Source organism: Mytilus edulis, chromosome 8 (assembly GCF_963676685.1).
Source record: "Mytilus edulis chromosome 8, xbMytEdul2.2, whole genome shotgun sequence".
Classification (NCBI taxonomy): Eukaryota; Metazoa; Mollusca; class Bivalvia; order Mytilida; family Mytilidae; genus Mytilus; species Mytilus edulis.
Window position 1 is genome coordinate 82,210,379 of NC_092351.1, and position 26,544 is coordinate 82,236,922.

The window sequence follows — 26,544 nt, forward strand, 5'->3', positions numbered from 1 at the left end:
GTTTTTAGCTCACCTGGCCCGAAGGTCCAAGTGAGTTTTTCTCATCACTCTGCGTCCGGCGTCCGTCGTCGTCGACGTCGTCGTCCATCGTGGTCGTCCGTCGTCGTTAACTTTTGCAAAAATCTTATGCTCTGAAACTATTTTGCCATATTAAACTAAACTTGGCCACAATCATCATTAGGGTATCTAGTTTTAAAAATGTGTGACGTGACCGCCAAACCAACCATGATGGCCGCCATGGCTAAAATAGAACATAGGGGTAAATTGTAGATTTTGGATTATAACTCTGAAACCAAAGCACTTAGAGCAAATATGGCATGGGGTAATAATGTTTATCAAGTGAAAATATCTGCCCTGAAATTTTCAAATGAATCGGACAACTGGTTTCTGGGTTGCTGCCACTGAATTAGTAATTTTAAGGAGATTTTGCTGTTTTTGGTTATTACCTTGAATACTATTATAGATAGAGATAAACTGTAAACTGCAATAATGTTCAGAAAATTAAGATCTACAATTAAGTGACATGACCAAAATGGTCAGTTGACCTCTAAAGGAGTTATTCCCCTTTATAGTCAATTTTGAACAATTTTCATTAGTTTTTACAAAATATTTTCCTCTGGAACCAAAGGGCTAAGTTCATTATAGATAGACAACATTGTAAGTAGCAAGAATGTTCAGTAAAGCAAGATCTCGAAACACATCACCATCACCAAAACACAATTTTGTCTTGAATCCATCTGACGATCTGTTTTCTTTCTTTGATATGCATATATACCAAGGTGAGCGACACAGGCTCTTAAGAGCCTCTAGTTTTTTAAACCTCCTCTGTCGTGAATGATATGTACGTATAAATATATCTATATATATATATGAATGCCAATTTAACTGTATATTCCATGTTATTAGGCTAAACGTTCCCAACATTTTTTTTGTATTTCGTTTTATCCTTTTTTTGGCACAGTCATCAACTGCATTTGTCATTAGTCTAAATGTCTTCTTCAAGGTTATTGGCTCGGGTTTTTGATATCGCTTGTTTTTAACTTATATGCCAAAATGCCCAGTACCGACAGTTTAGACACAAACACAGATGCAGGGATTATAGAATGATTTAAAATGACCTTATCATCAATAAAAATGTCACTAAATAAGATAGACAAATAAGCAAACATAACTAATTGCAATAAAGATAAAATTATATGTAAGAATATCAAAATTGAAAAGTTAAGCGATTCAGGCTCTAAGGAGCCTCCTGTTTATTTCCCAACTGAGGGAATGCACATACTAGAGTCACCTTGTCTGTTCTTTGAGAAATGATTTAAAGAGAAAGATTATCACATATAAATGTATTTGAGGCCCAGTCTACAGATATTCCATGATCAGCTTTACTATGTTGTCATAGGGAAGAAACATCGCTAAGTTCTCTAATACCTCATGTAGTGGGATAGTTTTGATGTGACAGCTTTTTTACTGGGTTTACGAAATTAAACGTATGCTTTATTTTTTACTTAATCAAGTCATGTTTTTCTGCACAGGAATATGCTGGAGAGTATTCAAAATATTGATGACTCTTATTGGCGATTTATTTTTGATTTTTTTTATCATATTTCGAAAAAGATATCACGGAAATAAAATCCATACGCATTTTAACTTACATGTATATGTTCTTAACGTATTACGATAACATACCATCGATATGCATGGTGTAAACTGTACATGCTGTAGGTGTTGTAAATTTTCGAAGAATGACCTGTTACTGAGCCAAAAGAGGTTTAATATTTAGTCTTTATAACAGGAATTAAATCTGTACATTACAGAATATATGACGCATTAAACATTAATCGTTGAATTACAGATAATCAGTGTAAAGTTGACTTTCCTTCACCTGAAATTTGCAAACCTAATGTACAGATGAGGTAGGTCTAGCATCTTTATTCTGATAAATAATATGTTAATTGTGCTTGCTGTTGTATAGACTCGTCAGATGAATTAAAATGCCAATACTTCAAATGCAAGTGGACGTGGCCGGGTACTTTTACATCACAACAACAAAAAGACACTGTACAGATCTAAGAGTACTCACAGCCACTCACAACTAATAAAAAATATGCATCTAGGACTAATCATGCATCAGGCATATCATGCATCAGACACGGTTTGTTATCGACTTAGCAGCTTGAATAAGACGGCATATCCTGTATCAACCTAATGCAAATTATTTGTTCAATCTTTCTTTTATAAAACATTTAATTTGATTAAACAAACATTTTAACAAATTATTTTGTATTTTTTTTTCTGAAAATGACCATAACCTGATGGTCATATTACTCCTAACGTTGCTACATAATTTGACATCCTAGGTTTGTTGAGCCATTTTGTTTAAAGTTGGTTAGACTCACAAAACTTAGATAGGTATTTTCATAAAATTATTGTCTTTCTTTTTGTTAATTAAATTAGTTTGTTATCGGTAAAGGCTTTTCAAGAAAAGAAGTTACTAAAAGGAATAGAACACACTGTATTTGACTAGAGTAACCATTTATTCCATTAGACATTGGATTAACAAGGTGAAACATGCTGCGTTTTCTTGAAGTATCATTGAAAGAAAATTGTGTTGGGTCAGCATTATATATATTACTAGTACTAGTCAATTTATCTACTTTATCAGTGGTACAAACCTCGTCTTCTATTGACATCATGTTTTCTATTTGTAGACAGAGACATACAATTGACATTTCTGCTGATAAAAAAGGTAACATAATCAATAGCCATAATACAAAATTGTTTTGTATCGTTTATTTGACTTTATTTTCTGACTTCTATATTGACAATCAGCTCAAATTTAAATGACACAACATCAAATGTTGTATCTAAAAGTATGCCTATAAGCATGATAAAACTTTATCAATAGATTGATTGATTATTTAGCTCTATTAGCTATTTTGTCGACGGTGAGTTTTCATTTGTGAAGGAGACAGGAGTGTCTGGCCAAAACCACCGACTGTCAGCAGGAAAACTGACAACCCCGGTCAATTAAGATTGGGGCCAAGCACTCCTGCAACGTGCGAAGTTGATTTCACAATCTGAATCTAAATCTGAATCTAATATCGGACACACTAGTGATACAATTATAAGATTAATTAGATCACGCGATCACCAAGACCTCAGTAAAAATTTGAATAACCATATACCGTATATACGTGTGTTTAATGTTTGTTTTATCCGGGCCTGGTAATAACTAGAAAATTTGACCCAGAGTAAATATCCTTGCCAATTCAAAGATTTGTCATTGTTTGCAAGTCTCGTGTATTCTACTATAAATTGTCTTTAGTGTTGTACGACGAATTGAAAGAATTGGCATACCAATATCGATGTCTTCATAATAGAAATATCTTTCTTTATCTATATATAAGGTAATCGAACATATATGCCACACGTTTTGACAACACAGCAATCAGTGAGATGTGAAGAATATTTCATTAGAGGCAATCTATTGGTTGTCGTCACAATCCTAGCATTTTGCAAGTATTGGAAAACTATAACAAAAATTAAAATATAATTCACATTTACACGGATTTTTTTTTTTTATTTATATGATGATAAAACAATCAACTATTAGCGAAAATTATACACAGTAAAACTTAACCTGCACATTTTATACCAAAAAAAACCCACTAAATGACAACGTTATTAAGTGTCAGTTTGTCTGTAAATATCTGTGTTTTTATTTACCTAAAAGATTTTGAAAAGAGTTCAATGAGACGTGAAGCAAGAAATTTTACCACACTCAAAGTGACTTTGTTAATAGCAGGTATAATATTTTTAGAATTAAGCATTGTTAAGTGCTAGTCTGCTTACGAAATATACCGTGACCAAAACATGAATGAAGACTTGATCAAAATGCAAATATTTTCCAGTGTTAAATCTTACCATTTACAGGTCAGATACATGTAACTATCATGTCAATAAAAAGTATATACATTTCCTTTGCAGTATTTTAAGCCTCCTAGTAATAAACAATAATCATATTAAAACTACTAAAATGTAGGTTTTTTTTGTATTTATCTAAACAGCTGATTAATAAAAATTGATTAAAAGCCGTTATTAATTATGCGATGTGTTCTCAACATCTCCTCCCTTCTTACTTAAATTTGGGTATCAGTGTCCTTTGATATCTTTAAAAAGTTCACCTACTATGAATCATCTATACTACATACGAATATTTATGATTATCTTAAAGTTATATTATGGACTTATTACATTTTTGTTTGTTTTAAACATGGTAAATTGTAATTTGATTGGAGAAAAGTTTTTACAAAATATTTTTTATGTCAAATCAAGTTTTGATGAGCCAGCAGGAATCATTTTGTAGCTTTTTTTCAGATGAAAATATTTGTATTTCAATGATGATCATTTTTGGATTAATAAACTTAATCTTTAGAATTGACATAAAATGCTGTTCAATTTCATTTTCAATAAACACAAATACACGAGTTACACAGTGTATACCACATGATCGTATCTTTTTCTAAGAAACTAAAATAGATATTTTATTTTCTAAATCATTTTGTCATAAATATAGTTATTTTTGTTTTTTTGATTTGATGTGTTTCGGCTTTTGTCATCTCTGGGTCATTTAATACTGACTTTACATATTGGTTATGTTGATTGTTAGTTGCTAGGCAAAACCTGTATAAGTATGTGCTTGCAATGTGAATATTTGCTTAATTGGACTGTATAAGATATTTATCTTATTGAAAATAATACCACATCTCCTTACTTTATGCCAATGTATGCTCTCAGTATGTTGGACCAATACATCTGATACTTTAAATGTACTGATTAAATTGCCAATTTCCTTGATCAGAGTGTGCACTGAATCACACACCATCCTGTTTAAAAACCATGTTTGTCATCTGATTAAAGAATCACACACAAAAAGATTACACATGTAAGAAGTTTCAAAAACAAAAACAATACAAAAACAGCAGAAATTATTTCATTCATTTATCATAATTGTTTATTATCGTACTTATAGATGCCAGGATTGATTTTTTTTTATTTACGCCTGACGCATTTTGTCTAGAAAAAAACTCGAATGTTAAAAAAACAATTGCATCACCAAGATGAAGAGCACTAAGGACCAAAAAGTCCTAAATGTTTTGCCAAATACAGCTAAGGTAATATATTCCTAAGGTAGGAAAAGCCTGAATATTTCAAATAATCAAATTTATTAACATTCAATTTATAATTATGAACATATCAATGATAACTCGAGTCAACACAAGTTCTGACTAGTACTTGGCTGGTGATACCATTGGAGAATTAAAACTCCGGCAGCAGTGACATCGACCCTACAGTTGTAAATAAACCCATCATAGACACCATCATTTTACTTACGCCAGTATTGTTCAGATCATTTTATATTTATCACATTTATAAGAAGATTTCATATGAGACCCAATGAGACAACGTAACACCAAAGTCATTTTCTGGAAAAGTGAACTATTATAAGTAAAAGTATAACCTTCAAACCGGAGCTTTGGCTCAGACCAGCCAGCACTACAAAAGTCTAATAGTCTGAAAAGACCAGTTTTTGTCTTGATTTGCATGAACTTTTACCCGAAATTCTTCAAAAGTATGACTTGTGTCTAAATTTTTCTTGACAAATTCTCATTTATATCAAATTTGTATGAAATTTACTCGACATATTCTCGACATTATGAAGATGGTCTTAACATTTCTTGACAAATTCTTGACATTTGAATACTGTCTTGAAATTTCTAGATACATTCTCGACATTCTTAATTTTTCTCAATTAGACTTGACATATTCTGAACATTTTGAATTGTGTCTTAAATTTACTTGACAATTCTGAGTTTTGCAAATCATGACCTATATTCCTGATATAACTTTAATCTTTATTTCTCTTCATATAATATACTGTTGTTTCCAGTTACACTTTTTACTACACAAATGAAAAGTGGGCATATAATAATTATTATTGTACAAAAATGTGGTTTATATAAATAGGAAATTATGATGATATACGAATCATTCATTTATTAGAAGAAAAAAAATGTGTAATGTCATCTGTTGGAATATATATTAAAAGTATTACACATGGACAGGATGTTCCTCATAAAATTAAGGTTTTCCACACCCCAGAGTACACGCTACTGTCAAATAGAAATTACTTATTTACTTGTAATCAGCCATACAATTTATGAGTTGACCAACCATGCAACTACAATTTAAAAAGTTTGTTGATAAATGAAAATTATGAAAATCATCACTTTGTTGAAAAAAAATCAATTAAAATGGATTTTCTTCATCAAAATTATGAAGTTATTTATTTTATTATAAAAACAAATTGAATAATTTCCAAAGATTAAAGAATATTATTATCTACTCCAGTCATGATAAAAAATGTATTTATAATGGGTCTTATGAAATGGATCTCAAACAGACATGCATAATAAAAATCTAAACATTTTTTTTTTCTTTTCAGGAAGGAGTTATAGCAAATATTTATTTTTGATGAAAAAAAATTATAAAATTTTACACTCAAATTTGTATAAAAAATATTTATCGTTGTTCTAAAAAAAAGGTTTTTAAATCAAGATAAGAAAAAATGCTATGGCCTACACGACCCCCCCCCCCCCTCTCTCCTTCTTTTTTAGCCACACCAGCCCAAAAGATGAAATGTGGGGCCCAAAAGAGACACATGGTCACATTTTAAAACTGCCTACAAGACACATACCTTAGTAAAGCAAATTTGACTAGCAGTTTCGTGAATGACAAAAATATAAATGCTGTTTGTCAGTTATTTTGACTTATATTCAGAGTGAAAGCAATTAATTGAACGTTTAAAAAATAAATCAAAATTAAACTACATGGGGGATTATTTTCAAAGTATTCCAACTTAGTTGCACCAAAAGAGTATTTTACTTTATCAAAATTATCCTTGATTCTTCAAAGTCTAGTTTAGCCATAATAAAAAGAAGTATATAACAACAATAGAATGTCATAACCATGCAGAATAAATCTGCATACATTTCAGGCCAAATTTATACTGCTGAGATAGTATCAAGACATATTAAAGACTGTCATGATTGTGTCGAGACATATTCAGAAATTATTTAGAATGTCAAGAATGTGTCAAGACAAATTCAGACATTATTAAGAATGTCAAGAATATGTCAAGAGAGATCGAGACAAATTGAAGACAGTCAAGAATTGGTCGAGACAAATCCAGACTCTTATTAATGATACAGGAAGTGTCGAAATTAAACATAATACGAAAATACAATATGAGAGTACTAGCAGTTACTAAAAGCTACAAACAATAAATAATTCAAATCATACTCCAGAGTCTAAAATCAACTAAAACACATCCAAGTTACAAATAAATAGAGTAATCCTTATATAGAAAATAAATATGGATCTGTATTAAACCACCCCAAAAAACAGTTTTGAAAATAATACAAATGTTGTTATGTTTTAATATGCTGATTATGAAATCTATATTTGTACCAAGATAAACTATATTTAAGGATACAGTTACATCATTGGTAAGATAACCTTTACTAATAAGTTTGTTTAAAGGTTTGATGAGTTACACAGATCACATAGCGATTTTCGCGCTTTCGGTACAATATCACCGTATAGCCAAATTTACTAATCAAACTTTGAATGCAATCCTAGACTTATTAACGTTTTGCCTGTTTATAAATTTGACCAAAACACGCAAATGATATAATAAATGTAGCTAGACTTTGAAATATAAAATATTCAAAATATTCAAAATAAATGAATCATAACTGAAGGTATCAGGCACAAACATGCCTGTGGAAATATTGAAATGTGAATGTTAAATATAGATATAATTTAATTAAAGTGGTTTATATCTGCCGAATATAATTACAACTTCTTAAATATTAAATATGCAATATGTCATTAGACTATGAGTAAGGTTACAGGGTCATATACAATTATTTTTGCAGCTTGATTCCTTTGATATCAAGTATGTTTTCAAATGATTGATCGGCACTGATTTTCAGACTGTTCCTATTCATAGTTGATATACAACCTTCTATACCTGGATTTTTCCAAGTTTGAGGGTCACACCCTTTAAATAACTGTATTACGAATAAAAAAAAACTTAACTTCACTTCAATCCAACAGAAACAATTTCCAAAATACAAAATATGATATCTGGTACGTTCACCCTAATAAAGCATTCTCTGTGAGTTCGTTCGTTCATAGAGTCCTTTCGTGTAAATAATAAAAATATATATTGAAAAAAGGTCATCATAATGCATTTGATCTCACTGATTTTTGTATTGTTTTTGTAGTTAATTAATGAATTTTCTTTTCTTTCGTTTTGTTTTGAGATTATAACACTGTGATAACGGCTGAAACCATATTTTGACTTTTTTGCCGATTATGTCTATTTTGTTCACGCATCATTGTAAAAAGAAACGGAGTTCAGTATTTTTGTGATTTAACTTTTTACAAAAGTATAAGCCTCTAATGGTAAGGTTTGATATACTACTATTTCAGAAGCTTGTTTTCTTGCAAATATCACTAATGTCAGCTTTTTAAACTTTCAGTTATAATACTTGCAGTTTTTATACAGATTGTTATAGGTAAGTTAGAAAATACATCGCAACCGTTTATTATTCTAATTAAATTGATCTTTATGAACGTTTAAAAAATTCTTGGACGACATGAAAGACACGAGGATTCACTAATTAAGTGGCATTATTGTTGGTTCAAAAAGGCGACAACACATTGTTAAATTAAACGACAAAATAATAATAAATTTCACCAAACAACATATATGTCATCGAATTCTAAATTACGAATCAGAATCTTTAACGAAACCGTAGACATCAATATCATCCGATTAAAACTAGTATATTACATTGTAGCACGGAACAAGACACACTTATCTGTTAAATGTAAGACACTTACACAGACCATTCAGTTATGATACATTTAGGAGTTAAATTCTTTATAACGATGCTCGCTTATGAATTTTACCCTGTGAAATTTGTTTTGCATGAACGATTTTTAAAATATGTTAAAATGCAAACACATTGTAGGCAACACTTTGTATATGCCTTGAAATGTATCCACATGGGTGTGTTTTGGAATATGATAGGCGTATATCTCCAATATCAAAATCATCTATAATATGTTTTTTTTTTTTAAATATACCATGAGTACGCTATGTCATGGAAATATAAATGACTTGGTGCATATAAGGTTTTGGTGTAAACCTTATCTATGAAATGCAATATGCCTATATGTTCCTGATTGTTGGTTTAAAATCGCCGATCAAAGCAGGACGAAGGATCTCCCAATTGTGTAATGCATAAAATCGACACGATGCGTATGTCAACCGTAGGTGTTCATTACAAATGTAATTTGCATATCACGAATCTATGATATGAATAAAAAAAATATCTCTGAAGTAAGTTGTTTTTAATTTTGGCTTTTTCTGTTTTTTAATCTTAAACATATTTAATTAATAATCACCTATTACATCCACCCCGAGTAGTAAAGGGAAGCAGCTAAAAGGAGGTGGGGTTACAGTCTCATTTGTTGGGAGAAAAAAGCAAATGAGAAAAGATAAATTACATTATAAATGTATAAGTTATCAACAACTCTCTTTATAAATATTATCCATCCTTATACCATTCGTAATACTAATTAATATAGATTTACAACGTACATAAGTTGAACTATAATCATGATAATCGCAAAACATGTAGTAGTAGTAGCAGTATCAGCAACGTCCATTCTTTCAAAAGATTTTTTTTCATGTGTAGGACCTGACGTTACATTAATTTTTGGGAAAAGTCGTGATATACAAATCTATTCACTCCACGGAAAGATATGATATCAGATTGTATATGTAATCGGAAGTCATAAACATAATGATTGTTTTTTTGGCATTTTTTTCTTATTTGATACTTGGATTGCTATCATTTCTACAAAAGGTGGCTATGTTTATTTTTTTTTTACAAAAAAGTAAGAAAAACCGATCAAATAAAAATAATCAAGGACCAACGTATATGTTGTAGTCATACAGTTTGTGTTCTGCAATAATACATGTATATATGTCTTTTGGTGAAGATGTCAAGTGATGTGATCATATCAGAATTTGGTTATTAAAGGTAAATGGTTTTAAGTGTTTTAAATTAGGTTTGGGACAGACCAACGAACTAAAGTACAAACAAGAATATAATATCCCCAAAGACGTGTGAAAGATTCCAGCTTAACAAAATTGTTATGAAATTGTCCATGCACGTCTGTTACTGATGCATTTGTATAGTAAGTAATATATCAAATGTTTCCAAAAAAACTAATTTGTGAGAACATGAAGACTATTTCTCAACTCATGAATGATTATAAACAAAAACAAAGACATAAACAAAAACTAATTTGTGTTGTCATAAAATGTGTATTAATATTTTTTCAATCTTGAATAAGTATCCTCATCAATCAGAAATAAATCTTTAATTTGATTTCTACGATTAAAGGTCAAGCTAATAAGCAAATTGAATGGTACGCAACTCATTGTCTTACAATAATACACAAAGTGGCCAAAGGATTCACAAAGTTCACATTATTTTACGAATAAAAAAAAATCGAAGGTCATTAGTTAAGGTCTCGATACGGTAAACACAGCCTCCCTTAATATGCTATACAACTGCCGGACAAAAAAACATATAATTCTGCACATCGAACCTTTTTTTTTAGAACAAGGTTTGTAAAAGAAAAAGAAAAAAAAAGAATACGAGTAACCACTTTAATAAAATAGACGATGGAGAGCTAATGTCTATATTGTTCTTATTAACATGATACAAGAAAAACGATCATATATATTTCACATTTTAGTTTTATTTCTTTTAGCTGGAAAAGACACATGCCAGAGAAAAACTTCTGATGAACTGTCTAATTCAATATGGTATATAAACATTTTTTACTTTCTGATATGTAAGGGAAACAGAAGTAGTGAATTTTGATTCCCTCCTATCTTGAATTTTGATATCTTTGTTTAATGCGTTCATTGATCAATCGGTTATTAAATATGATATGCGATGAATACTTTGTTCATTAGGGCGAGAGTATATAAACGAAATTTAAATAAAGAATAGAGAATTAAAACAGGGTATTTGTCAAAGGAAACACGACCCAAAGAAAGAGCATAAACACCCAAAGGCTACCAATTGGTCATCAACGCTATCGGAAGCAGGATTCTGATGACCACTAAACAAAAACGTATACTAGTTCAATGAAATTGAGTCTAAACTCCGAAATATACAAATAAAAAAAATAAAAAATAAAAATAAACATAAGACTAAGACTTAAGAACACTAGATGATCTGGATTTTGGTCAGGCGCAAAAATCCGCGTTCAAATATTTGTTGTTGTTTAGATTTCAACTCTTAACTAGCAGTTACGGAAACACCAGTTTCAGACTTCTATGAATCTGAATGAAATATTATGCCTTCCTTATATGAAAAGGACCAGAATTTATCCCTTTAGGTGTAAGGTGTTATATCATTTTAAACTTTACAAAGAAAAAACAGAACCCGTAACAAGCCAACAACTGGTTTCAGATGAAATGACTTATTACAAGTGCAAAGATTTATGATTATTTATTAAAAATAAACAATTTTTAATGACAACAGTATCGTAATGTTATCATTTTTGCATACATCTGTGAAAGGAATATACATAATATTGTATACTGGATCAACGTTCTAAGATAACAGTAACACATCAGGTAGAATTGTCATCTTAACTTGAAATAGTCCTTTTAGCAGCTACTCAGTTTTCTTCCAATTTTTAAATTTTGCTTGATTTTTTGGATGTTATAAATGCTAAGGTTAAACTTTAAGTAAACCGAAGACTAATGATTCAATCACGATGACACTTATATCATAATTCAGTAACTGATTAACTGATAATGTCGGATGTTCTCTAATTTAATATTCAAATTGAATTTATTCAAACCAGTATCACTTTAATCAGTTCATAATTGATACAATACACTGAAATTAAAAGCATATTTTAAAGTATAAAGGAAAATTGTAGCTATAGTGATATAGACATATTACCACACGAAGATCATACAGTTATTTGTCGAAAGCAGTACGAATCTCTTGAGGAAATCATTCAAATGGAAGAATTTAAGAACATTTTAAAAGACAAATGGTCTGCAGCATATCCAAATGGTGAATTTATACATATTATCAACTCTGCAAAACGTTATTTAGTGGTGGACAATTGTGGAATATTTATAACTGGTATGTGCTATTTTTGTATTTATAGTTTAACCTTATTTAACACAAACGTTCTTTACAGTTCACCATAATACTACCGTTAATTATATAATGGAAACTTATTTCTTAGTTGACAATATTGAACATGATTGTATAAATATAGTAACTCAATGAGATGTTGTTTATTTGCATGTTAGAAAGTAAAACAAAAACAAAACAAAAGCTGCCGAAGTTATTGAAAGAAATACTAATATAAATACATTTATTCCATATATAAAACTGTAAATGTATGTTTAAATATATGTTTCTGAATACAAATCTCAGAAGAATTTCGACGTTGAGTTGGTATTCACGGTATAAAATGACCGACATTTATTAAATTTGAAATATCAGGGCCAGGTAAAATCGACTACGAACAGCAAATGTTTTTCGTTTTTTTTTTTAAAATCTAACCATCAAGGTTGCTAACATTCGTTGATTGACATTTACCCTGTGTCATGAATATGCCGAACGAGGACGTATCATTTATAATTAAATCAAGTAGCTTCTGTGAAGTGAGACAACGTTTGAGTACGGTTGAAAATTTAGAATGCTACCGAAGAAAGTGCTCGAATGGTCTGGCAACACCTTACCAACGAAACCCATATTGTGTTACTGTAAGCTAGTTCCGTTAACAAAAGTAGATTTTTTTCTATGAATATAACAAAAGTAACCCAGTAGCACAAACAAACGAATCGCCTTAAACTATGATTGTGCTTGATTGCTGGTTTATTATCCGACCGGTTTTCACTAGAAAATCGCTTATACGAAAAGAGGGGAAAATGTTTTGGCAGAAGCAAATAAGTCAATGATCATTTTTGTATTCGGTACTCAGCCGAAATGAGCAAGAATCAGTATTAGAGTACTTGTTGACACTCCAGTTGTTACATATATATTTCCCGTATTTTTAAACAATTAAGAAAGAAACCATTTCACTATTAAACAGTACATTGCTTCAAAGTCAGTTTTCTAAAAAAATAAAATATGATACTGAGTCGAAGCCACCAACATCAAGAAAGATCTTAGTGACATAAAAGCATCAACTTATATTCCGATTTAAAAGAGGGACGATAGATACCAAAGGGACAGTCAAACTCATAAATCTAACACAAACTGACAACGACATGGCTAAAAATGAAAAAAAGACAAACAAACAACAGCACAAACGACACAACATAGAAAACTAAAGAATAAACAACACGAACCCCACCAAAAAAACTAGGGGTGATCTCAGGTGCTCCGGAAGAGTAAGCAGATCCTGCTCCACATGCGGCAACCGTCGTTTTGCTTATGTGATAACAAATCCGGTAAATAGTCTAATTCGGTAGGTCACATTCATGAAAGGGAAGGGGATTGTAGTTACGACGTATTTACCATATCCGATATCATTTGTGAAACGGTAAAAATCAGTCTTTTGAAAGTAGAAAAAATCAGTTTAAAACGTCATTTCCGCGTCAACATATAATAGCTTATTGTACACTGATTCCAAAAATATATGGTTTCTATACAATTTACAATGATGTTAATTAAGGGAATAATTTGTTACTTCCGGTTTAAAAAATACTAATTTGAAAGTTTATTTGACACTGATTTCAAAAATATCTGGTTCTACAAACTTTTGATAAAATACAAAAAACTACTTCTGGTTCAAACAAGGTCACTTCCAGTAGTTTTTACAAGGCTTAATTATTAGAAACCAAATGCTTTATGGCTTTATAATGTATAACTATGAGATAAAAGCAAATGTCAAAATCTAGAATGTCAAATTAACCTATGACCTTGACACTGATTCCAAGAATATCTGGTTCTATATACTTTTAATAAAGTACCAAAATAGCTACTTCAGGTTCACACAAGGTCACTATTTTTTGTTTAAAGTTAAGGGGCTCCAGAACCTAAATGATCTGTTTTAATTCTATATAGAATTTCTCTATATTTTTCTGTAAATGAACTTTATCTTATACTTAATAGAAACTTGAAATAAAAAGATGGGGTCACCATTCATTTACGCTCACAATCTGCCTTCGAAAGAAGCATACATTTTTTTTTAATTATGAATTTTAATCATCTTTGAAGCAATGTACCAATTGCATTCGCATTGTTTCAATTTCTCAACTCATGCAATCGTTAAGCTCTCGGAAATGTTACGCAGACTACATAAAACGTCTTTAATGTATGGAAGTCAGGCTTTTTTACAAAAAAGTTTCGTTCTTTTCTTAAAATGTGTTCCGAAAGATACTAAGATCTTGATAATATTTGTCAACTTCACAAACAGTACAGGATGTGTTTCAAAAAAAGAATTTTTTTTGATGATGTTGTGTATATTTTGATTCACAATATTGCAATGTTCCCTTTATTTGTCCGTGTACTACGATGTTCATTTTGGCCTTATATATAATGACGCGGCTTTATATTTCTGATTTTCGTTTTATTTTGCTTTTGGATTCCTGAATTTGTCCGAATAGTTTGGACCCATGCAGACTAAAATGAAGTTGTGTACATTTAAAGCTCATCTGGTTCGTCATCGTTGTTTGTTAACTTTTACAAATATGTTCCCCTCTGAAACTAATAGGCCAGTTGAACCATATTTGGTCTTAATCATCCTACATGTAAGGTTATTTAATTTAATAAATATATCCGATGACCACGCCCATCTACCAAGATGGTCACCATGGTTTAAAATAGATGATGGGGGTTACATGCAGTTTTTGGCTTGAAGCTCTGAAACTAAACCATTTGTAGCAAATCTAACATTGGGATAAACATCTTAATCAGAACAAGACCGCCTTGTAATATTCAAATGCATCAGACAACTCGTTGTGGGGTAATTTTAAGGAAACTTTACAGTTTATGGTCATTATCTTGAATTTGATGAAAGAAGGAGATCAACTATAAACAGCAAAATTTTTCATCAAAGTAAGATTTACTAATAAGTCAACACGACCAACATGGTCCATCTATTTCAAAAAGGGTCATTGCCCTTGAAAGTCAACTTTATACGACTTTTTGTAGATTAGTATAAGCTTTACAAAAATCTGCTCCTCCGAAACTACTCGACAAAATTGAACCAAACTTGGCCTATTTCCTCCTTAGGATATCTAGTTCAAAAAATGTATTCAATGACCCGTCCCTTAAATCAAGATTGTCGCCATGGTTCAACATAGAACATAGGCTGATAGCTCTTATACTAAAGCACACAAAACTAATCTGTCTGAAAGCTCATCTAACCGGTATGAAAATGTTCATCAGGTCAGGACCTATCTACCCTAAAATTTTCAGACGCATCCGATAACCTGTTGTTGGATTACTGTCTCATGATTGGTAATTTTTAGGAAATTTTACATTTTTTTATTATGATCTTATATATTATAAAATACAAACTGTAAACAGCAAAACTGTTCTGCAAAGTAAGATCTACAAAAAGTTAGGTATAACTAAAATGGTCAATTGACCCCTGAAGGAATTATTGTCCTTCGTAGTCAATTTAAGACAACATTTATACTTTTTGTGTCATCTTTTACAAAAACCGTTTCCTCTGAAACTTCTGAAACACAGTTAAACAAACCTGGCCACAATCATCATTAAGGTATCTAGCTTCAGAATGTCAGATAAACCTGTCTACCAACCAACAAGTCTGCCATCACTAAGCGTAGAATATAGGGGTAAAAAGCAAGTTTTGTCTATTATTATGTGTACTGTTACAAATAGGAAAAACTATGATCAGAATAATGACCTCGACCAATTGTCCATATGTACGTCAAAACTATTAGACAAATTCTAATAGGAGTTATTTCCCATAACTGACAAATTTTACGATTTTTGTTTTCATTTTTGCAGTTTATCATAAAAACTATGATAATAAGAGAGAAATATTTGTTTCTGTTATGCCTCGTTATTATAGTCAAAAGACACTCTAAATTAAAATAAAAAAATGTTAGCAAGGCAAGATCTATTAATAAGTTCAACAGACTTAAAGATGATTAATACAAGATCACCAAAACAGAGATTGGTGTCATGGTATATTCTCGTCTACAATGTTTGGAAGTGTCCATTTCTTTTATATCACCATAGACCAAGGTGAGCGATAGATGATATTTAGGACCTCTAATTATTCAATTGTATTTCTAAGCTTCTTTGTTTTTCTTTTTACCTTGATGTTCCTTTTGGTCGTATAACTCTTGACGTAACTCGATGTTTGTGCATAACGTTTCTGAATCTGACTTTTCTGATCTTTTTCCTTAAAAGATTGGATAAGAGGATCACAAGTGACGTGGATCTTATTTTTACTATAACTTCCATGGTTCATTCATTTTTCGTTTTACTTCGACGCTCCATTTGGTCTTATACCTCATAAAATGGTTCATTGTTTTCGTTTCCTTTGCTTTTGATAATCATGGTTGGTTTTCTTAATTGTTTGGACTCGTACATCACTTACGTGATATTTTTTGTCGAAATTTAGATCTGGTGCAATAACCTTGTTACCGTCAATATTACTATTTACATATTAAGTATTTGGTGAAATTAGCACAGCGTTGGAAAGACTGATAGGGTGTGTTGCTATTCCGGTTTTTATACTGTTTTATACTGTTTTTGCGTCTACAACTCAAACTGTGGTTCTTAGTAATTGTCATTTATATTTTTTATTGCAACAAATAAACATGAATGCTTATTTGTATAATTGGTATCATTTGCCTTTCGTTTTTCTTTTGCCAAAATCCAAGGTGTACTTTATACCCGGTGCTTACTCATGCAAATGCCACTTCCAACTCGTCCATGTCATCTGGTTGAACGATTTAAATATTTGTCATAGGTCAACTTGTGTTTTAAAAGATTATTGATACGTCAATATATTTAAAATCACTTATTGTTCGGTGTCGATATACTCAACATGTAACTAACTTCTACATCCATCATATTTTTAGTAAAGAATGACGGAAATCACTAACAATAAATGCATGCTTATATCGTGCAAACCATTATAGTTAAAATTTGGAAATTTGTTTCCCAATCAAAACTAACATCAATGAATTTAATTCACAGTTTAAACGATCAGTGGGATTGCCAGGGACACTAGAACAATAAAAAAATCACTCTTCTTATGAAAGAGATAGAAAAGGTAGAAAAAAGGAGAAACAATTTACGCATAAAAACCGATATGCATAGGGATGAATATCTCTTAAAACACAAAACCATTATATAACTTTTATTCAACCACTATAAGTAAAGTATATGTTAAAGTTAAATTTGTTAACATGTGAATTTTTAATTAAAAAACATGCTGTTAATTTAACAATATATTGTTCAACATAGGGGTGTGTAAAAAAACTGCCAGATTTGACTGCATATTTTTCTTTTTTTTTGAAAAAAATATATATGAAACCTTAATAATGCAGCTTTCTTAGTATCCAATTTTAAACGTGTTCCGAAATGTAATTTCGTCACAAGAGTTTTTCAAAGTTGGGTCATGTTGTCTATATGAATGTCGGTAAATTCGTATGATCGAGGACACCGACAAGTGTATCGTTGGGACAACTCAATATAATGTAATCAATATACGTGACAAATAGCCTAATGTGAAGTTTATTAAAATCATCATAACATAATTGATCAACACATTATGAAAAACGTGAGTCCTATATTATAAGACTTTAAAGGTTCATATCATTTACATTCAACGTTTTTATTGGATTTTTTTTACTACAATGTAACCTCGAGGTTAAACGTTGGTAGTAAAAAAAAAAACCCCAGAAAGATGTTGAATGATATTGTAAACGATATGAACCTTCGAATTCTTATAAAATTGGAATAGAAAATATGTGATCCGAATTAACCATGCACGTGTGTTGAAGGAAGATTTTGCACTTTTATGAAGTACAGGGGGTAAGGTGTTTTTCTTAAACAATATTATGATCCCACATTTGAGGAATTTTGTTGGCAATACTTAAAAACAAACACTACATATAGGAATGTATATATTAAATCTCAATGTATTATTATTATGAAAAAACCTTCCCCCTTCCCCCGGTTTGGCATGTAATGGTTGAAAACTAAGGTGATTCGCACTAACTGCCTAAAAGGGGGCCCGCTCCAGTCTTGCGTCAGTGATTAAGTATAAACTAGTAATAAACAAAATATTGTCTCATACTGAAAGGGGCGGCCGATCAACCTGCACAGCCAAGCTTGTCTTGCAAAACAGTCAAGATTTACAAAACATTTCCAACAAAAACCTTCAGTTTGGCAATCTGACTGGAATCTAATTATCTCTACTGATCAATAATGCAACAATAATGACACATTTAAGTTTTGGAAGGATTTTATTCACAAAGAATGTTTCTCATTGATTTACATTTCTATGCTCTTGTCTTTTCTGAGTTTATATTGGAAATTAGAAATTGTTGCATGAAAGAGTCTAGCTTCACATTCCTATGCATATGATTGTCAAATGTACGTGAGAATCATTTCATAAAACATCCGTCTGATATCCTTTTAATGCCTAGTGTGGAAAATCTGGCTAAACTTGTGCTGGATCAGACACTTGAATCTTACATCGTTATTGATGTAAGTAGTTTAACGGGTCATCCGGAACTGTTGGATTTTATGACAGTCTTCCTTCCATACAGAACATCACTGCAAAAATAATTTGAACATTCAATTAGGTGATTATAATATTATTTGGTAATCAAAAGAGAACCATGAAAATAATAGACCAACGTACGTTTGAACAGAGATACTAAAAAAAAAAAAAAAAAAAAACACAGCCATTTTACTTTACACTCAAATTGAAAAAAGTAGTTAGTTGCATGTCCCATCATCCTTTGGTTGTAGACCCCAGATAAATATAATCTAAATTTCGTAGCATTTTCACCACTCCCCTTCTTTAACTTAATTTGTTCAAGGTATAGTGGTTTTACCCCTTTTCAGATTTCAGTATGTCATGTTGTATATATTTTATAAATTAGATGAATTTCTAGTAAGTTTCTACGATATTCTTTATCATTTGACAAAATACTATGTTTTTGAATCAATTAAATTGTTTACTATTTGAAAAAGCGCGCCTTCTTATACTTTAATTTACCTCCCATCATTTCACATAGCAACACAAATTAAAAACTGCCAATCTTTGCTGCATATCAATTTTTTCCCCGATAAAAATATATAGCATGCAACATAATAAACTTTACAAGTTGGGAGAAAATCAAGGTGTTCCGACCATTGGATGGTATTTAAAAAAAATAATGAAAGGATGACATGATTACAAGTTTGATCCCTGAAAACACTGAAAATCGAAAATTCACGCATTTACCTACCATATGATGATACGATGTGGTGATAAACTTAACAACAAATATTTTACCTGATTCGTTATCATATTCACATTATGTTGACACGTCTTAGTTCGTTTGTGCTAGCTCATTTTAAACAAGCTAAACAATTACAGAATCATCCGTTTTTTACCGATTACCTCAAGTCAGAAGAGCGCACTGTTTACAGGGGAGGTAGTATTTTGTCACCTGTTTGCCCACTGCGATATCCCTGTATCAATGAAAATTCGGCAAGTAAAACTTATCATAACTAGAATGTTGTCCCAAAATTTAAACAAAACCCTTTGGCATCATATACGACTCTTCTGCTCTTTAATATACTTACTTTTTTTTTATCTAAAATTGCAAGACAGTATTAAGTTAAAAATCAAACGTGTAAAAATATTAAGTTTATACAGTGGTTAGTAAGTATAAAAAAGAAGATGTGGTATGATTGTCAATGAGACAAATATCCATTAAGTTAGGTGGTATTAGAATATTTCTGGTCACTACTTCTTTTTTAAAGTCATCGTATTTCTGTATACAGCTGGTGCTCCTTTTTTATATGAAATGCAAATGATACATGGTTCAAATGTTTAACTGAAGTCTGATCACATATATTACACATATTACTATTGAAAAAATATATGGTGTTAGTCGCGCCAAACCGATGAACTTACTTCAAAACTTAGACATGCTTAGATGCATTTTTTACCCCGCAAATATTTATGTGTGCCTGTTCTGGGTCGGAAGCCTGTTATTCAGTAGTTGTTATAACACACCATGTAGATAATAACAACTACCAATGTAAGATGGCCTTTTGTTAGGACATCAAGACATAAAACATTTCATAAAGCAGGTTTATTAAGTATTATACGAGGAGCATATTCACTTCATTTTCATTGCAATATTTTAAGCATTAGCTTTAACATACGCGTATACTTAGGAGATAACTGTATTGTATTTTAAGCTCCGACGGCATCAATTGGGGATTTGATGGTCGCAAATTAAGTTTACTGGCGACGCGTTAGCGGAGACAGTAAACGGGAATTTGTGACCAGCAAATCCCCATTTGATGCCGTTGGAGCTTAAAATACAATATTGTAATCTCAATTCTAATGAAACTGACAGAAAACAACGTTAAAACTTGTATTTAAGATCTGTCATATGCCGTCTGCGCTTGCGCGTACGTCCCATAGCATCAATTGTCAATTGATACCATGTAAGAAAGTGATGTTATCTAATCAAAATGAACGTTACAAACGTTGTTGCATTAGAATATAAGATTGTCATTCTCATTTAAGAATAATACAAATGTAAACTGCTTAATACGCATTTATGTTTTGTATTCAAGGTGGAACACGCACTGGAAAACTAGTAATGCTAAATCAAATTGTTGGTGAGAAAATCTTCCCTACAAATAACAGTACGGATTTGGCAACAATTTGTAGACTACGTCATAGTACAGAAATGAGGATAAACACCTATACGAAACGTAAAGTCCTTCTGGAAGAACAGCCAATTGAGAACATAAAGCATATGAAATCTGCGATCAAGAGGTTGACTACTAACAGCAAAGCAGAATGCGATATAGAACACACCGCATTTTATTTAGACGTTTATCTTCCTGTTCACATTTTAAAGGTAGATATGATTTTTTCGTAGTCTAATTTTCTTTAACAAATTAAATTCTCTGACCAACAACTATATTTTTATTATGATAATAATCGGGTCTGTCATTTAGAACTTGATCAATTTTTAGCCAAATGTTACTGAGATGGAGTAAAATTTGTAGGTTTTATACATTCTAAAAAATAGGTTGTTGTAGAGGAAACGTCATAAATAAATATCTATATGTGAACATAATATAAATATAAATGTTTTTTGTTTTTTTTGTTTTGTTTTTTAATTTAATTTGCGTGTTTCATAATAAATAAAAGACCAACCTTTTAAATGTATGTGCATTTTAACGACCGACATGATATGAAATGAAGAAATGAATCGATTCTTAGAATTGATAGAGTAGTAACTTGTTGTTACAGAAAACCCAACAACATTTGATTAAATTCATTTATGTATGAAAAGTACTGACAATTATAAAAGTAGATGATGCAGTATGATTTATATCTTTTAAGAAACATCTGAGTATTGAAAAAAATATTCATTTTTTCTAAATCAAATTATATGAAAGGAATACAAAGCGGTTATTTTGGGAGTTATTTGGTCACTTTTCATCAATCTTAAATAAGAATTGCTCAGTATTGATTTTAAAAACGTGTTTGTTTCCGAACCGGGCTATTTGAATTTCAACAGTCCGATTAAAGGATTATTTTAAATATATAACACCAATACAAGTATGCAATATTAAATGGTTTTCCTTACAAAACTGTTTTTATATCTAGGGGAACATAATAATAGTTGATACATCTGAAAATGGAGATCCAACAGAACTGGCAGACAGTCTCTTGAGCGTGTTACCAAAAGCAGTTTCATTTATTTTTGTTTTAAATGCAAAGAACGAAAGAATAATTTATGAAGACAGGGTAATATATGTTAACTATATTTTTAATCCTCTTATTCGGTCATTTTGCACCATGTATTTCTAATCTAGAAAAACAAATGTTAGTGTTTACATTGTTTCATAAAAAAACTTTTCTTTCGAATTTTCGATTTTATACATCGTTGTTCATATGAGGAGCTGACATTGTTTTTGTGATAAAGTTTATCATGTTTATAGAGACTGACGACCTTACATAAGAGAGCCCAGGTGGTCGTGTGGTCTAGCGGGACGGCTGCAGTGCAGGCGATTTGGTGTCACGATATCACAGTAGCATGGGTTCGAATCCCGGCGAGGGAAGAACCAAAAATTTGCGAAAGCAAATTTACAGATCTAACATTGTTGGGTTGATGTTTAGACGAGTTGTATATATATATATACATTGTGTATAAAAATAATAATATAACATCTACACACGCTAAAAAAACACGTGTTTCATGTCTATCTCTAGATTAGCCTTCCGTGACAAGGTAACACTACGACTATTGAAGTTATATTTTTATATAGTGGATGTGGTCGAGTGGTCTAGAGCGCTGGACATGAGGCTAAGCGATTGGTGCTGTAGTGTATCAAAGGTGTGAGTTCGAATCCCGCTGAGGGACGAACAAAAAATTGCCAGTTGAAAATCTAACTCTAACACTGTTTGGAGTAATTTTCAGACTTATATATATATATATATATATATATACAACTCGTCTAAACATCAACCCAACAATGTTAGATCTGTAAATTTGCTTTCGCAAATTTTTGGTTCTTCCCTCGCCGGGATTCGAACCCATGCTACTGTGATATCGTGACACCAAATCGCCTGCACTGCAGCCGTCCCGCTAGACCACACGACCACCTGGGCTCTCAATAAAAGAGCTTTCGGTGGGCATGTGTTACCTTTCCACGTCAGTTTTAATCTAGCGGCGTACTACAGTACATGATATATAAGGCATGAAGATGTTGTTGTTACAGATCAGCTAAATTATCTATAGTAAAGGATCCTACAAATTAATGTAAGATACAGTCACAGAAAATAATTATATTCATAAGTACGTCTGAGTCAGTGACAACCCTACAACAGATGTATCCATCGGATCGCCATCAATGATGGTGATACATGGCTGTGTACATAATGTATATACAACTCGTCTAAACATCAACCCAACAATGTTAGATCTGTAAATTTGCTTTCGCAAATTTTTGGTTCTTCCCTCGCCGGGATTCGAACCCATGCTACTGTGATATCGTGACACCAAATCGCCTGCACTGCAGCCGTCCCGCTAGACCACACGACCACCTGGGCTCTCAATAAAAGAGCTTTCGGTGGGCATGTGTTACCTTTCCACGTCAGTTTTAATCTAGCGGCGTACTACAGTACATGATATATAAGGCATGAAGATGTTGTTGTTACAGATCAGCTAAATTATCTATAGTAAAGGATCCTACAAATTAATGTAAGATACAGTCACAGAAAATAATTATATTCATAAGTACGTCTGAGTCAGTGACAACCCTACAACAGATGTATCCATCGGATCGCCATCAATGATGGTGATACATGGCTGTGTACATAATGTATATACAACTCGTCTAAACATCAACCCAACAATGTTAGATCTGTAAATTTGCTTTCGCAAATTTTTGGTTCTTCCCTCGCCGGGATTCGAACCCATGCTACTGTGATATCGTGACACCAAATCGCCTGCACTGCAGCCGTCCCGCTAGACCACACGACCACCTGGGCTCTCAATAAAAGAGCTTTCGGTGGGCATGTGTTACCTTTCCACGTCAGTTTTAATCTAGCGGCGTACTACAGTACATGATATATAAGGCATGAAGATGTTGTTGTTACAGATCAGCTAAATTATCTATAGTAAAGGATCCTACAAATTAATGTAAGATACAGTCACAGAAAATAATTATATTCATAAGTACGTCTGAGTCAGTGACAACCCTACAACAGATGTATCCATCGGATCGCCATCAATGATGGTGATACATGGCTGTGTACATAATGTATATACAACTCGTCTAAACATCAACCCAACAATGTTAGATCTGTAAATTTGCTTTCGCAAATTTTTGGTTCTTCCCTCGCCGGGATTCGAACCCATGCTACTGTGATATCGTGACACCAAATCGCCTGCACTGCAGCCGTCCCGCTAGACCACACGACCACCTGGGCTCTCAATAAAAGAGCTTTCGGTGGGCATGTGTTACCTTTCCACGTCAGTTTTAATCTAGCGGCGTACTACAGTACATGATATATAAGGCATGAAGATGTTGTTGTTACAGATCAGCTAAATTATCTATAGTAAAGGATCCTACAAATTAATGTAAGATACAGTCACAGAAAATAATTATATTCATAAGTACGTCTGAGTCAGTGACAACCCTACAACAGATGTATCCATCGGATCGCCATCAATGATGGTGATACATGGCTGTGTACATAATGTATATACAACTCGTCTAAACATCAACCCAACAATGTTAGATCTGTAAATTTGCTTTCGCAAATTTTTGGTTCTTCCCTCGCCGGGATTCGAACCCATGCTACTGTGATATCGTGACACCAAATCGCCTGCACTGCAGCCGTCCCGCTAGACCACACGACCACCTGGGCTCTCAATAAAAGAGCTTTCGGTGGGCATGTGTTACCTTTCCACGTCAGTTTTAATCTAGCGGCGTACTACAGTACATGATATATAAGGCATGAAGATGTTGTTGTTACAGATCAGCTAAATTATCTATAGTAAAGGATCCTACAAATTAATGTAAGATACAGTCACAGAAAATAATTATATTCATAAGTACGTCTGAGTCAGTGACAACCCTACAACAGATGTATCCATCGGATCGCCATCAATGATGGTGATACATGGCTGTGTACATAATGTATATACAACTCGTCTAAACATCAACCCAACAATGTTAGATCTGTAAATTTGCTTTCGCAAATTTTTGGTTCTTCCCTCGCCGGGATTCGAACCCATGCTACTGTGATATCGTGACACCAAATCGCCTGCACTGCAGCCGTCCCGCTAGACCACACGACCACCTGGGCTCTCAATAAAAGAGCTTTCGGTGGGCATGTGTTACCTTTCCACGTCAGTTTTAATCTAGCGGCGTACTACAGTACATGATATATAAGGCATGAAGATGTTGTTGTTACAGATCAGCTAAATTATCTATAGTAAAGGATCCTACAAATTAATGTAAGATACAGTCACAGAAAATAATTATATTCATAAGTACGTCTGAGTCAGTGACAACCCTACAACAGATGTATCCATCGGATCGCCATCAATGATGGTGATACATGGCTGTGTACATAATGTATATACAACTCGTCTAAACATCAACCCAACAATGTTAGATCTGTAAATTTGCTTTCGCAAATTTTTGGTTCTTCCCTCGCCGGGATTCGAACCCATGCTACTGTGATATCGTGACACCAAATCGCCTGCACTGCAGCCGTCCCGCTAGACCACACGACCACCTGGGCTCTCAATAAAAGAGCTTTCGGTGGGCATGTGTTACCTTTCCACGTCAGTTTTAATCTAGCGGCGTACTACAGTACATGATATATAAGGCATGAAGATGTTGTTGTTACAGATCAGCTAAATTATCTATAGTAAAGGATCCTACAAATTAATGTAAGATACAGTCACAGAAAATAATTATATTCATAAGTACGTCTGAGTCAGTGACAACCCTACAACAGATGTATCCATCGGATCGCCATCAATGATGGTGATACATGGCTGTGTACATAATGTATATACAACTCGTCTAAACATCAACCCAACAATGTTAGATCTGTAAATTTGCTTTCGCAAATTTTTGGTTCTTCCCTCGCCGGGATTCGAACCCATGCTACTGTGATATCGTGACACCAAATCGCCTGCACTGCAGCCGTCCCGCTAGACCACACGACCACCTGGGCTCTCAATAAAAGAGCTTTCGGTGGGCATGTGTTACCTTTCCACGTCAGTTTTAATCTAGCGGCGTACTACAGTACATGATATATAAGGCATGAAGATGTTGTTGTTACAGATCAGCTAAATTATCTATAGTAAAGGATCCTACAAATTAATGTAAGATACAGTCACAGAAAATAATTATATTCATAAGTACGTCTGAGTCAGTGACAACCCTACAACAGATGTATCCATCGGATCGCCATCAATGATGGTGATACATGGCTGTGTACATAATGTATATACAACTCGTCTAAACATCAACCCAACAATGTTAGATCTGTAAATTTGCTTTCGCAAATTTTTGGTTCTTCCCTCGCCGGGATTCGAACCCATGCTACTGTGATATCGTGACACCAAATCGCCTGCACTGCAGCCGT

General features: G+C 32.5%; 1 protein-coding gene across 1 annotated transcript in view; it reads left to right on the top strand.

Moving 5' to 3' along the window:
- LOC139484432 (uncharacterized) overlaps window positions 1–22,659 on the top strand; it is a 61,595-nt gene extending 38,936 nt beyond the window's left edge. The window contains exons 6-14 of the mRNA XM_071268165.1: window positions 1,853–1,913; window positions 2,709–2,746; window positions 3,734–3,805; window positions 8,610–8,645; window positions 10,921–10,975; window positions 12,109–12,320; window positions 20,991–21,280; window positions 22,039–22,179; window positions 22,645–22,659. Coding sequence (XP_071124266.1) covers window positions 1,853–1,913; window positions 2,709–2,746; window positions 3,734–3,805; window positions 8,610–8,645; window positions 10,921–10,975; window positions 12,109–12,320; window positions 20,991–21,280; window positions 22,039–22,179; window positions 22,645–22,659 — 920 coding nt within the window. The remainder of the gene's footprint in view (window positions 1–1,852; window positions 1,914–2,708; window positions 2,747–3,733; window positions 3,806–8,609; window positions 8,646–10,920; window positions 10,976–12,108; window positions 12,321–20,990; window positions 21,281–22,038; window positions 22,180–22,644) is intronic.
- The last annotated feature ends 3,885 nt before the right edge of the window (window positions 22,660–26,544 follow it).